Source organism: Arvicanthis niloticus, chromosome 17 (assembly GCF_011762505.2).
Source record: "Arvicanthis niloticus isolate mArvNil1 chromosome 17, mArvNil1.pat.X, whole genome shotgun sequence".
Lineage (NCBI taxonomy): Eukaryota > Metazoa > Chordata > Mammalia > Rodentia > Muridae > Arvicanthis > Arvicanthis niloticus.
The window spans coordinates 33,526,383-33,541,438 of NC_047674.1; the positions used below are offsets into that span (position 1 = coordinate 33,526,383).

General features: G+C 44.5%; 1 protein-coding gene across 21 annotated transcripts in view; it reads right to left on the reverse strand.

The window, feature by feature from the left end:
• The window catches only part of Dst (dystonin), a 385,515-nt gene that overhangs the window by 47,285 nt on the left and 323,174 nt on the right, over positions 1-15,056 (reverse strand). For 13 of the 21 annotated variants that reach the window (XM_076915116.1, XM_076915107.1, XM_076915105.1 and 10 more), the window contains 10 exons: positions 13,155-13,321; positions 11,311-11,470; positions 10,780-11,106; positions 10,177-10,261; positions 8,906-9,147; positions 7,873-8,079; positions 4,637-4,756; positions 4,346-4,453; positions 2,748-2,966; positions 401-604 (listed from right to left, as the gene is read on the reverse strand). In XM_076915116.1, coding sequence (XP_076771231.1) covers positions 401-604; positions 2,748-2,966; positions 4,346-4,453; positions 4,637-4,756; positions 7,873-8,079; positions 8,906-9,147; positions 10,177-10,261; positions 10,780-11,106; positions 11,311-11,470; positions 13,155-13,321 — 1,839 coding nt within the window. The remainder of the gene's footprint in view (positions 1-400; positions 605-2,747; positions 2,967-4,345; positions 4,454-4,636; positions 4,757-7,872; positions 8,080-8,905; positions 9,148-10,176; positions 10,262-10,779; positions 11,107-11,310; positions 11,471-13,154; positions 13,322-15,056) is intronic. The other 8 variants (XM_076915117.1, XM_076915122.1, XM_076915113.1 and 5 more) reach the window with 2 other exon arrangements.

The window sequence follows — 15,056 nt, forward strand, 5'->3', positions numbered from 1 at the left end:
TTAAAATTCTTATCATTTTTATCTGGCTTATTGCTCAAAATTTCCTCTAAATGCTTTTTTATTAAGAAAAATTGTTATTATTAATAATTGTAACAGTTTCTTTTCTCTCCTCCATGTCAAATACTGTGTTCCACTTACGGCGGACACTGAACCAAGTATCTGACCACTGCTGCAAGCAGGTTTTCTGCTCACTGAATTATTTTTTATTGTACCCTGAAGGAGGCAGAGAAACCCAAGAGTTGGTTGCAAGCAGATCCCACCTCTGAGAGAAAAGGCACCTCACTTAAGAGTCAACCCAGTGACATCGTTTAAGAGGAAGTTTAACCAGAGGGTCCAGAAAAATGCTTTGCATGCTTAGGTGTGGTGAAGAAATGAATTCTTCTAGTGTAGAAAGGATTACCTGGGTGGACTGGGAAATGGCCTCATCCAGGACCACAGCTCGCTTTTTCACATCTTCTTTAATTTGACTGTAGAGGGTGTCGGCTGCCACATACTTTTCTTGGATATAAATGCCTTCCTTTGGGCTCAGTTCCAGTAGCTGTGGTCCAGTCTTGTTCATCTTATCTATGTGAGGCTTGTGCTCGGCTATCAGCTCTCGAAGTTGCTGTAACGAGCCAAACAGTCTCTCAGGACCTCAGAATCACACATATTACACATATTACAGCCAGTCACACCTCTGATGTATCCGGCTGGCAAGAACCACTAAACAACTGCCCTCCCCACCTCAAGGCATGGATCCAGGTCTCTGCCAGGAGGAGGAACCTCAGTGTAAGATCTGACAATGTCCAGTTATGCATCTTTCAGGGGCCAGACAGTGATGTTACTAAAGAAAACAGTAAATGTGCATTTCATGGCAAAAGCTGCCCGTCTTCACAAGAGTATCGCATTGTCTGCAGAGAAGGAGTTGAGCCATGGCTCTTAGATGCTTCTCGCTGCACGTTCATAACATATGCAGAAACCACTGGGGGAGGAGACCTCAAGAACAGGAAGAACCTTGGGGGTCGGGGGGAAGAAAGATGATACCAGGATTTTAACAATCTCAAGATACAAAGGTGTGAGAATGAGCACTGCAGTCACATGTGTGCACCAGTATCAGCTAGATACTCATATATATTACAATATATTATATTTTAGAGCCTAGTCTACATATACATGATACACAGATACTAAATATATCGATTCATTTCTATCAGTTATTACAATTATTTGTGTGTGTGTAGCTGCAGGTGAGGTGAACGGCCATGAGGGTGCTAAGAGCTTAAACCAGATCTAAGATCGGCAGGTACTCTTAGCTGCCAGGCCACATCTCCTGCTCCTGTGCGTTATTGTCAACTCTTAACAATTTCAAGGGTAAGAGATTAAACACACAACTATAACACTTAGCATCACTGCAAGGTGTAACATTTTCCATGAACAGTCTGCAGATGTGGCTAGAACACCTTTGCCCGTACCCTTATATTATAACCCAAAGTTTGTTTTGCAAGTTCAGAGATTATGAAAATGAGGAAGTCAATCCAATCTTTAAAATTCTAGCCAATGGGCCATTTCTTGCCACTAGGTGTTTATTCTAAAAGCAGCTATTTGAGTCACCTATGACAGAGATGTTCATGATCCACTTTATGCTAAGACTTGTTCAGTGACCAGCCACCAGGACTTCTGAGGCGACAAAACTTCATACTGAACCGAGATTCAATTCCACCTCATTTTTAAGTGTTTCGCTAGCTGAATGATTCAGATAAAACTCCATAAAAATGTGACCTTGCCTTAAGCTGCTTTTATAAACTCTCTTCTGGGTAAGACTGTCAGCTACAGATAGTCTCATGCCAATGCGTTTTAAAAAGTGACCGAGATTGACAGGAGGAGGCGGGGATGAGTCAGTGGGAAGAGCATCTACTGCTGCTGCAGAGGGCCTGGGTTCGATTCCCAGGACCCACATGGCAGCTCACGACTGTTTAACACTCCAGTCCCAGAGTATGCAACACCCACTTCTGTATCTTCTAAAATACACTGACATCTCCTGGGTTGGTTCTCACCCCCTCCTGACTAGCTTCAGAATACACTGTGTACAGATCAAAGAGAACAACTAGGTTCTGAAGTCCAGAAATGTTAAGGACCCCAGGTCTTCTGAGATGTGAGTCCTCTCCCAACCACATTCTCCTAAGTTTCCAGTGACGTTAACAGCTAAGCGTCTGTTAGAGCGAGGGCTTCATGATGCCAGCATCCCATGTGTGCTTCATATGCCGAGGTCACCGCTTCAGTGGTTCAGAGTGAAGGTGGTGATGGCCTACAGCTGTCTGGACACTGCTGTTTTGTCAGAGGCAGGCCATTGTGCATTTTCTCAGGGTTTTGCATGCATGGTGATAGCTCCTTTGTCTACTTCTACTCTGGTTTCTAATACTTTAGATGGCTCTGACCACTACATAACAGATCAAGCATAGTCAACACATACATACATAGGATGCAATTTAACACACACAGTGAAAGCACCTCAAAAGCTCATGTTGCTAGCATGTTAAAATAGTGTTTCTTTTCCTACCCAGATGGGCTGCGGTGTACACTACTCTAAGAAAGTTGGGACGGGGGTCATGTGTACACTGTGTTGACAGGTACCTAGCTTCGAGGGAGTGTAGACCACACACACCACAGCATTACTGAAATGCCCGGTTTCTGTAGGGTGTGTAGCAGCACTTTAGACATCTCAAATGAAGACCACTATCCCAGTCAAGAGCTTGGCCTCCCATTCTCACCCGATGCTCCTCCTGCTGTCTTCTCAGAGTCTCGTACTCTAGGGCTGGGGCGGGCAGCTGAGAGATGATTCGTTGTGTCTCCGTTAACCATGGCCAAAGTTCCTCATAGGTCTCCCAGAACTGGCTGACCAGGGACTGTGCCCGCTCCAGCTGCAGGTGCCTCTCTGAGTTGGTCTGGCAGATGGCATCGTAATTCTTCAGTACCTTGTCCAGCTTATTCTAGAAAGCAACATGTGGAAACACGGTTGTTAGGTTGGCACCTGTGGCTGAGTGGGTTTTGACCAGTTCTGTATGTATGGCGCAGAGAGGGCAGATGTATGTGAATTGGATAAATATGAAATCTGTTCAGGTGAACTGTCTCTGTGCATATGTTCATGTTAATAAAAGATGGCACTTGAATTTTTATGCACCAGCACTAAGATGTAAGAAGCAGAGTTCCTCAGTACTCTTACACTGTTCTCAGCGTGAGGAAGTAAGTTTCACACAAGTCTACCAACATTTACACTCTTATCTAAGGAAAAAGGAAGATTATCTTTCCCAAATGGAATCATAAGAACAAAATCAATTAAACATAAAATCAATTGCACACCTGGGAATCAAAGTAGGACATGGTGCTATGGATAATCTGTAATTTTATGTGTGCTCTGCCTGAAAGAGAATGTATTTTTTCTAAAGTGCAGTTTGAGGCATAGATATTTATTTATATATCTTTGTTTGGGAGTTGTCTTAGTCAGGGTTTCTATTCCTGCACAAACATCATGACCAAGAAGCAAGCTGGGGAGGAAAGGGTTTATTCAGCTTACACTTCCACGTTGCTGTTCATCACCAAAGGAAGTCAGGACTTGATCTCAAGCAGGGCAAAATGCAGGAGCTGATGCAGAGGCCATGGAGGGGTGTTACTTACTGGCTTGCTTCCTCTGCCTTGCTCAGCTTGCTTTCTTATAGAACCCAAGACTACCAGCCCAGCTTGTGTCAAGCTGACACACAAACCCAGCCAGTACAGGGGTCTATATTTACCATAGGCATTAGCATGCAGTCATTTCCTTAAGCTCTCCAAATTGTCCATATATAAGTCAAGCTAACCACCATTACCTTTGGATGGTTTTCTACTACTAATCTGAAGAATACTAAAATTACATATACCTACTGCTTCCTTAGCTACTTAGCTCATTGTCCCCCTACTGGCTTGGAATAGCTTCATACAGAATGAAGAGCTATATATTTTGGGTTTTGTTTCAGCTTAAAAGTTACAAATGTCCCAGGAGCATATGACCCCATAGATGGCATACCTTATAACTGACATAAGCCAGCATACCATCATAACAATACTATAGCTGATATTGACTGGATTGTTTGAATGTTCAATGTGGGTCAGTTAAGGAAACAGTTCAAAGGCATTAATATAGCTGGTCCTATGGGGGAATGTGTTGCCATGGCTATTTTGTAACCTTAAAAGATGCCTGATTTAAATGTAATGATTCTGTTGCTTAAACAGCAGCTGCAGATACAAAGTGTCCTTCTAGAATCCAGTGCTCAGGGAAGCTCAGTGGATGCTGTTCATTTGGAATTCACTGCCCAGTGTTCAGACAAGGTGATACCTTCATTGACTGCTTCTCCTCTTCACTGGATGTGGTCATGATTTTATGCCCAGATGTAACAAGTTCATCAATGATATCTTTGTGTCTCAAAATATCCATGGTGAAAGCCTGGGATTGACCGAACAAAGACAAAGACACAGTGTGACTCAGTGAAGGTGAACAAGCAAAGTAGCTGAAAATAGCAAGTTACACTGACAGAGTCTTGGAAAGCAAAGCCATGTGGATGGATTTTGTAGACTCAGAGCCTGGCGACACAGAACTCAGACAGCAACTGAAAATGCATTTCTTCACCTTTTGAACCTGCAGCTGAGCAGAGGTCTGGTCTTGCTCAAGCCTGATGTCACCCAGAGACATTAATTTCTTCTGTGTTTCAGCGATCCAGGATAACTCAGCATCTGCTGCTTGGTCAAACTAAACAAAAGATAATAATTAGGTTAGCAGGTTCCTGTGGCTGGTGCCAGAAATATTAGCTCTTTGCGGGGGTCCTAAATACCCCACTTCCTAATTGGAGACTCTTAATTTCTCTTTTCATAGCATCTTAAAACAAATGAATAAATGATTAACAGGGAGAGAAGACCTCAGTCCACAAGCTCTTATACTCTGCCGAACCGTGACATCACAGTTAGGATGTAAGAATGGCGGGCGCTGCGGCTGCCTTTTCAGGTGTCTTACATTCCAAAGTTAACTGCTGGAAAAGTTGACAATAGATACCATTTTAAATAATTTTTTTCCCCTATGACTTCAATTCTCAGATGAGCAGGGAGCGCTGTGCTGTCCAAGCACATGGCTCCATGATAAAATAATGAAGCACTCTCATTTCCTTATTGTCTGCGTTTATATCTCAATGTGTGTGTACACATCTGTATCTGTGTGTAAACAATGTGCTCAAACAACTCACGCACAACCTGTAAACATCCCATGGAACACTGGACTTTGAACGTACACGAGGTCATTCATAGATGTCTGAGTTTCTTTTCCTCAGTGTACCAGCAATTCACAGCCTGGCAGAGAAGGTCAAAGCCCAAAGTAAACAGGAAAAAATTAAAATCCAGAGTTCATACTGTTGGTGATTTAGTGACTTCCCCGCTGGAAATCCAGGTGGAAGTAGAGGAGGGTAATTAGGTAGGAAAAGAGACGGGTGGGGCTCAAAAAATAAGTTATAAAGTAACTCTACTTTAAAGACTCTACATGAACACAATGTAAACACTGGAGAACACGGAACAGACCAAGTTTCTTCCTTCCAACAGAAGTACAACTAAAAACCTCAAGCATGACATACAGACATGGAGCTGCAGTGTCAAGAGCAGGGCAGAGTGCCTTGGACCTTGGGTCCTGAGGGTCAGCACCTTAATACGTAATATGTTCCCTGCTATTTCTTTGAGCCTCAACTATCTGATGTTAGGTACAACATGGACAGGCGACCCTAAAACACCAATGGATGCAGACACAGTCCTGGGAAGAACCCTGTTCTCTTTAGCCAAAGAACGTGGGAAGGGGCAGTCTAAAAGGGCAGGGAACAGACAATACCCACTCCAAGCCGGTCAAAATATCACCACACAAGATAGTAACACCCCTCCCCCCCCACCCCCGCTCACTCATGCCAAGAGAGAAGACACGAAGAGCCTAGGACTTCACCCTTGAGTCTGAGATCACGGCCCTTCCGGGATGATGTTAAGCAGGGGCCAAAGCTTTATTCCCACTGGCTCAAAAGAAAGAGTCATCCTACAGTGTAAATGGAGAGTCGTGTGGAGTCTGTACCTCACCCTGCCAGGCAGTAATGAGACACTTTTCCTTTGCTGCATCCTGAAGGCATCGGAACAGACGGAGGGAGGAACCAGGGTTTCACCTAGTGTTAGACCATCATGGCCTACCTCACTGCGCTATCAGGAGAGGCTATCAGAGAGCTGGACTGGCCAGCCCCACCCAACAAAAATGAGGCATATGTCCTTGAGCCCAAGGGGATGTGGGGTTTTATCTCCCCTGGCCACACCCCCAGTTGCTGCTGCCTCACTGAAAATGAATACAGGCAGATGAGACCAAGTTTAAATCCATCTAAAAAACAAGAAGAGATCCATCTGTCTGTTCCTGATGTGCTGGCATGAAAGACCTATGCCATCATGCCTGGCCAGTATTGTTTTCTCTAAGGATGTACATTTTAATATTTTAGGTTCAAGAACTATGACACTAACCTGATTACTTTAAAAAAAAAATCTTTGGGAAATACTTGCAAACATTTCTTACTGTAACTGATGTGTGGTTAGTGACTGGGCAACCTGCAGTGGGTACTAAGTAATGTGAATACAACCTGTCATTCGGTCTGTATCTGTCTTACATCACTCAATGAACTGAGCACAGTCAAGTGCTCAAGAAAATCCTGCTCCCAAAGGACACAATATTTGTCTTGTTACTCAGAGAAGGCTTGGGTGCCAGCCCTGAAATGTTCAAATACATTTTCAGGGAAAAAAAAAAAAATCCAGTACTTTAAAAATAGCTGAATCAACTTCACGAATAAATATACCCACTTTCCTACAACAATGAAGCATACAAATTCCTGCAAACTGTAAAACAGGCAGGCAAACACATTCCTCAGGCATGAGTGCTCCTCATAGAAATGTCCTAGGCAGGGAAATGTCCTAGGTTGGTCTTCCACCAGCCTTTGTGACCTTCGACTAGTATCTTAAAGGAAGGGCAGAGCACGAGGCTTTAGAACCTACAAATTATGATTACACAATGCTAGAAAACCAGCTTTGGAGACTCCCTCCCATAATTCCTGTGTGCTCCTTGCTTTTGCCTGGTGTGATTGAAGACGTAGGCCATCCATCTCCTGGTAGAGGTATCCTACAAAACTGTATGACCCCACACAGAGTTTTCAACCCAAACCTCATGACTTAACTGTAAATAGCCACAGGGATGCGGATAGAAATTAAACTTTCCATCCCCAGGCCCGCCTTTGCTGCTTGCCGTTTTCCACGGGGTTGTGGCTAACAGCAGAATTCTCTGAAACTTTGGAGTAGAAACTGTGTGAGCCACAGGCAGGTCAGAAACTGTAATTTTTTCCCCCTTTAGTCATCTTTGGAAAAAGCTTCTACATCACCAAGAAAACTATTTTCTTTATAAAAAAAAAAAAAGACAAAGACTTTTTCTTTGCTACAGAAGCATGACATCGGACAGCAGTATAGAATTGTATACTAATTCAAACTGTTCACAGATATATCGGCTCAGTTTAGGCTTTAGACTAGTGTGAGCAGCATGCATGTACATAGACACAGAGCATGTAGTTTAGGAAAGGCTTTCCCTGTGGTAGGGTGCTGTCTGTGATGTGATGTGGGTAGGTGGCTGCCAACCGTGTGCAGATTAGCAGAGCCCTGGTGCTCAGACGCAGCCTAGCCAAAGTCTACCGCAATCCCCAAGTTTGTTTCAGAAGCATTGCAGTTGGAGTAAGAATACAGCAGCAGATGGTAAAGACCAGGGCAGGTAAAGACCCTGGGCAGCTGAAGCGCACCTAGGCAACAAGAGACTGGTCCTACCTGCTGAGATCTCAGAATGGCGGCATCAATCTCCTCCACTTTCTGTGTGATTGTGTCGCTCACCAGTCGGTAGCGTTCATTGTCTTCTGCGACTGTCTTCTCGAGCCCTTCCCTCGCCCTCCAGGGCACCAGTTCCAACAAGGCACTGCTCACTTCATTGAGAGAATCCAGTAAGGCTTTGTTGCTCCTGACTTCGTTTTTCAGTTCCTTGAGAACATAGAAATGTACAGGTAAATGCTGGGGCAGGCTCTCCCTCTGCTCCATTCTCGGGAGTGGGGGTGGGGGTCATTTGCTGGCTGGCAATGCCTGGTTAGCTCCATCTGAGCTAAATGACCCTCCGACTCTCTGTTATTTATAGCTGTTTTGCAAAAAAAAAAAAAAAAAAAAAAAAAAAAAAAAAAAAAAAAAAAAAAAAAAAAAAAAAAAAAGTTTTCCCAGAGAAGTTTAGGGAACAGTTCATTTGTCAACGTGGCAGGCAGGAGTTTATCTTTGAAATGGAAAATAAATATTTGCTGTTTGGAGAAACAGACTCAAATGAGCTAACATGTTAAGTCATCAGCTAACAGAAGTCAAGCAAGGAGGCCTGTCACACTTCGGAGGAACAGGGCCTGCCTTGAGACTTGCTGGTGTTGCAAGAGAATATAGCACCGCCCCCCAACCCCGCCCACCAACTCATGGGATCAGCGGCGGACATGTTGGAATGAATGCTGGAGAGGCAGTGTACTTTTGAGATATTGCCAGCAAAGTCTCCCACAATACCCATCTCTGACAGAAATGTTTTTCCAACCAAATTACATGCCTCTGAGAGGATGACCATCTTCCTTTCCCCTTTTCCCTTCTCCGTTATTCTACCTCAGGCAGGAAACTGTATCCCCAGTCACCTATCTCTTAAATTGAACGACACGCCCTGTGTGAACTGTCACCTTACTGCCTGTTTTCACCATGCTCTGCCTACTACAACCACTGTACTTGGACTCCTCACAGACACAACCCTCCTGGGTGACAAATGTGTGCTAGATGCACAAGTGCCTACTTTCTGTCTCTCCTGCACCTGGCTTGCAGCTTCTCCTTTCAGGCCCTGAGTCTCGTAGGACAGTAACTCCACCTCCACCCTGTCCAGCCAGTTACACAGCTCCTTATGTGTGGACTGCAGCTGCCCGGCGAGCTGCAGAGCGTGTTCCAGCGTCTTCGCTACATCGGCACTCAACTTGGTGATGTCTTTGTACCTGGCTTTAATGGCTTCCAACTTATCTTGAATGATTAAGACTTCATCACCTAAAATTTCAAGAAGATGTATTATTTTTTTCTAGAAAGAGGAAAAGTGAGATGCAGAGAATTTCTTCAGACACTACTGATGATACGTTTGGGGAGGATGAGGAGACATTTTCTAAAGATATTCTGACCCAAAGGATGCCCTCACATCTTCCCTGATCAGGAGTGCTAAAAATAGGAATGTGAGTAGAAAGGCCAACAGAAACTTCAGTTGTGTGCAGTGTTTTATTTCCCTTACAAAGCTTTCTGTCTTTGAAGAATAAGGGTTAAACCTGCCAGCACTTGGGCCGCTGATGTCATGGCTTACCAGGCGGTTACATCAGGAGGGTATTTAACCTTCCTGTGCTTACTCATCATTACTCACTCTCACACTTCCGGGGGCTCTTTATCTGTCTCTACTTCCTTTGCAGACAGACATAAATTATGCCCTAAGCTTCAGACTTCCAAATCAAAGTTCTAGATACTTTATTGCATGCCTTTAACCACAATGAACGATAACTGCCTGGTACGCGCGGCCCACACATGTCAAAACAGATAAGAGCTTTCCTATAGCCAGAAGAACTGCTAAAGTAACTTTGTTTCTCTGAGTTGCTCAAAAGCCTTTCTTGTAGCTACTAGGCCATGCGCCTGTCTTCTAGTGACCCAAGCTTGGATTAAACCTGTGAACTACCTTAACAAGCATCACCGTGGTGCAGTTTTCCTTAAAAACAACAAGACAGAACAGAACTGTCTAAACCCATGTGTTTATCAGCCTTCCACAGCAGGGGGAAAGACTTCTGTAGCTACAGTGCAGGCTTCTCTGGCCAGCACCTGTGCCGAGCACTTTATGCTATGAGTAACATGCACAGCGTCCATCAAGTGACATCCCATTCAAAGCCCTCATGACTGATCTCCAAGCTGTTCTACAGGACGAAGTCTCAGAGCAGCCTCAAAAGTCAGAAAGGGTTTTGTCTTTCTGGCCCCATCCTTCAGACACCCTGGCAACGCTGTAGAATGCTGCCCCAAGGATAACCCAAGCCAGAGGCATCTCACCTGTGGTTTGTTTGAGCAGTTCTAAGCCGTTCAGCAGTGCCTGATCTACACTCTGTTTCCTGAGGAGAATGTCTTCTTGTAGAGCCTAAAAGTACAGGTACCATTTGTGGGGAGGCAGGGGAGAGAACACTTGTTAAGCTCAGAGTAGGTTTAGTAGGGGGGCAGATCTGCAGAAACACTGTGTTTTTAAATGTCCATTACTCTTCCCTCGTTCCACCCATGTCCCATACCCTGTGCTCATCTCCCAATATGCATTGCACTTCTCTTTTAGAACACACTGAGGGTCTTATAAAAACTGCCTTTGTGGAGGTATTGGTTCCTCATGGGGTCCTTGAATACAACAGTAATCACACTGAATAAGCAGCGAGAAAGCCAGAGAACTGGATACATCCAATCTCATGTTACTAAAGGTATCATGTACACACGAGAGAAAGTCTATTGTGAGTTCAGTGAATCACGTGAATCATAATGGACATGAAATAATGTATAACCAATAAATTAATAACATAAATAAAATAAATATTAATAACTGAATCAAATTAATAACAACTGAAATGAGGGAAAAAGAAAGAAACAAAAGAAAAGAAAAAAAAATGAAGGTACCCTGAGTTCAGCCCGCTGTCTCCACAGTGCCTCAGTGCTGTAATCCTGGACTGACAGCTTGCTCAGTTTGCCATGCACTTCGTTCAGCCAGTTCATCAGCTCAACTTCGTCTTCCCCAAAAATCTTAGCATTGCACAGGGCCTGCTGGAGGAGCTCAGCCCTGCTGTGACTTTTCTCTTGGATCTCAAAGTACCACACTTGCAAGGAGTCTAGCTTACTCTGCACCAAATCTTTGTCCTCCCTGGAGCTCAGGACCTTTAAGGACTGGCCAATGCTAACGGCCTGGTGTAACTGTTTGTTGTGACTGGTGATGTCATCTTCTAAGACCTAAACAAAGTTCAAGAAAGGAAGACAACGAAACAGAACAAAACTGAAAGGGGTGGACAAATGGAAAACGTAAACAGAACCAAAGGATGATCTTTAAAACGGATTTGGCTTCACAATTCTGCATAATCTAACAAACGCATGTCACAAAAACCATGAAATGAATGAAAATCAACCCGGGCCTCAAGAGCACGTGACACATCTTACTTTGTGCTGTGCAATCTGCTCCTCCAGCTTCGGTGCCTGGGTTCCTATGGGTTCGGAGTTTGCCAGCTTCTTCTCTACAGCTGTGAGCCACTCGTTCAGCGGCTCCAGGGTCTCATGAAACTCCTGAGCTACCACAGAGATTCCTTCCAGTTGACGGTTCCTATACATTTGCCGAGATAAAGGTCAGTTAGGGGTAGAGAATGTGTGAAACCGCCAACCAAGGTCTTCAGTCAGGCCTTCCATACTACTCAAGACATGGCTTCCCAGAAGTCATCTAAGGCTAGGCTTTAGATCATGAATCTAAAGGGCATGTTAAAATAGCTCTCCCTAATAAAACTGAACAAGGTATCCTTGTTCCTGAACATCATGGAGGGTGAAAGCCACCTCCCCTGAGAATATGCCCATCAATCATGACCATTTTTAAAGGCAGCAACAGTAACAACAATGACAACAAGCACTGCTAAAGGACACATTTTACGCTTCTTGGTCTTGCTATCAGCACCTTCAAATATGAATTTTGATCAAGGTGACAGCCACTGAAACTATTTCTAACAAGATGGTCAGAAGTGGATTTTAAAAACTTAAAGAACCGTGACTGCTACATTACAGAAACAGTATCGAGTGCATTTGTCAAAAGCAACAGTTACTACTTTGTGGATTTAAATGTCAAGAATAGGAGAAGGGCTCAGATTGATTTACAAGGTGGAGTATTCTCAGAATCAAGTGGCTATAGTCACTCTGTTCCTGCTGCCTTTTTCCTCTCAGGTTTCTTGATCGTGCTGCTCCACAGCAGGGCATCTGATTTAGCTGACAGTCCTGTGTTGAGGTCTAGCTGCTGCACTATCTTCCTGACATGTTAACTTTTTAGAGGTAATAATATAATCTTGGAAACGGGCTTCCTATGAAGCTGTAAGGAATTACAGAACAGGCAGCAGGGACAGAAATACAATTTCCATTTTTCATTTGTTTGTTTGTGTGACAGGATCTCAATTACATAACCTTGGCTGGCCTGGGATGCTGTGCAGATCCTGTAGAGCCTGTAACTCACAGATATCCACCTGCCTCTGCCTTCCAAGAGCTGGAATTAAAGGTGTGTGCTGTCATACCTGGCTCCATGTCATCATATCCCAAAATATTAGCAGGCAACAGTTAAAGACCTTCCCCCTTCAGTCTGTGTCTGAAGAGGTAGGACCTGCTTTACTGTCAACCTGACCACACTGCTGGCTGCTCTCTCAGGTAGCTATTCCTGGTCAGAGTATCATGGCACACAGGAGGTACTACACTGGCTGCGACTCTGTAGAGAACTGGGAGCAAGAGCCCAGAAGAGCTACAGTGTAGCCCTTCTGCCTTCCTGGAGCGAGAGGACCACCAGGCCACTTCATTCCTTTCTAACTAACTCCTCCCTGAAAACATGGCCATTGCTTCCCTGTTTCCAAACGTCTTCCTATTACGTGCTCCCATCATCCCCTGCATCTTTACTTCAAAGCATCACTCTTGTCTTTGTCCCATGGGCTTTGAGTCTGTCAGTCTGCACCTGTCTGGGGGCAGAGGTGATCCTTCTAGCTCATCCTCATAAGCTAACACCTAGCTCTGTACCTGACGCAGGGGAGGTAGAGAATGACTGTGTCTTGCACAAATGAATGAATTACCATTGAGGGAAATGCATTCTTAACGAGGAGGGATGTGGCTGGTGGCCACAGGACATCAGAAGAATGAGGACCAGTGCACCACAGCCCCGTGATGAACCGACATGGAGGACATGGATGTAAAGGCAAGCGTTATCCCAGCCCACAGCCCTGAGTACACTTCCTGTCTCATGAGAAGCTGGAAGCTGGACATGGTACCTTGCTTCAGCCCTGCTAAGCAGTGCTTCCCATCTACTATCCAGGAGGCTCAGCTGCCTTGTGAGCTTCACTCTGTCTGCAGGCTCTGCTGAAGCAGCAATTTTCTCTCCTTCTCGTTTGATCACCTCCACGGTAGACTTCCGGTCTTCCAGCAGTCTTTGCAGAAGCTTCAGACATAAAAGACAGAAGAATGTTTAAATAAATATAAGATAGAATATATATATATATGGAGAGACATGGGAAAAATGAGAAGTGGAGTTTTAAAAATAATCTGTTTGGGGCCAGTGAGAGGGTGCCTCAGGTCAAGGTGGCTTGCCACCAAGCCTCTTGACCTGAGTTTGATCCCTGGAATCCACATGGTAGAAGGGGAGAAGTAGCTCCTGCAACCTGTCCTTTGACCTACACATGCATTCCAGGGTGCACGCAGGGCACATAAATAATTAAATGTCATTAAAACAAACCCTCCAAAGAAGAAACAGAAAGAGCGTTTGGTTGAGTAATTAGCCACTGCAGTGCAGGATACTGAGGTGTGTCTTTGACAATGGACAATCCCTACTGATAAGGCCACTGTAATCTTTGTGATGGATTTTGTACAAAAACACCGAGCAGAAAATGCACATAGGATAAGCAGACTGAACCATGGGAAAAGTACAATACCCTCCTTACTTTCATAAAACAGGTCTGCCCTAAGCATCCAGCAGCTGTGGACTCTGCCAAAATAACAGACTCCCATCAATCAAAACCCAGTTTCAAGAGAGGCAATGCACCATGTGCTGGCAGGTTAAGACCAGGCCATGTCTGCAGGTCAGAAGGCTACACGGGAGGTTCCTGGCCTTCCATGGAAGAAGCAATTCAAACCACACGAGGATCAAAACTTGAGCAGAGCCTTCAGACACCCAATAAGAAGAGAGTATGGGTGCACTGGGTTCTCCAGGGCTGCCAAGAAGACTATGATTTCAGGACTTAGCAGTTAAAAGGAAATTCAGTGTAAATCTAGCTGAGTGTCACACTCAGGGTCACCTTGCCCTAACTAATCAAAGCAAATCACTCTTGAGCAACCCGCACACATAATAAGCACTGTGCTCCAGCAACTGGATGCAGGAACTCAACCTGACAGGTGTCTGCTTGCTTACTCTGGTCCTGACAGATGGCTAAGGAGTAACAATCTAACAGTTACCCAGAAGTGACACGATAGAGGAATACATTGAGATTAAGACCACGGAGGAGGGCACAAAGGGGCATATATATTTCCAAAGGGAAAGGATCACAGATGCTCTTGACACAGTTCAGGGTATCAGATAGTAAACCATGTGAAGTCTGTAAGATACACATATGTATCGTGTGTATGTGTGGACAACTTGCAAGTGTCGTTCTTTACTATCTCCATGTAGGATCGTTTGTCAGACTTGGTGACAAGCCCTTTACCCACTGAGCTATCCTGCCAGCCCAAGTGAGTTACTTCTGGTGAACTGGAATAGAAAAACCTTTGGCAATTAAGAAGACAAAGTCAATAAATGGGTTTTGTTAACAAAACATTATTCACTATCGCTGGGAGAATAACTCAGTTGATGTTAGCAGTTATATAACTAAAAAAAAAAAAAAAAAAAAAAAAACCAACAACAACAACAAAAAAAACAAACAAACCACACCAATGCATGGGGTTTCCGGTGTGTTCCCTTAACCTTCCTTTTGGCTTTCTGGTCCTGGAGTCTGAACTGGAGCCTCCTGTATGTATCCTAGGCTATTGTCCTATGACTGCACCACATCCCCAAGGCTCTTCTCCACTTTTAGAGTCCACACAGGCTCCCTTGTGATGCCCGCTAGGCTGTGTTCCCATGGACCTAGGACCCTCCTACCTCCACCTGTCCAGTGGCTGGGATTACAGCCTGAGCCACAAGGCCT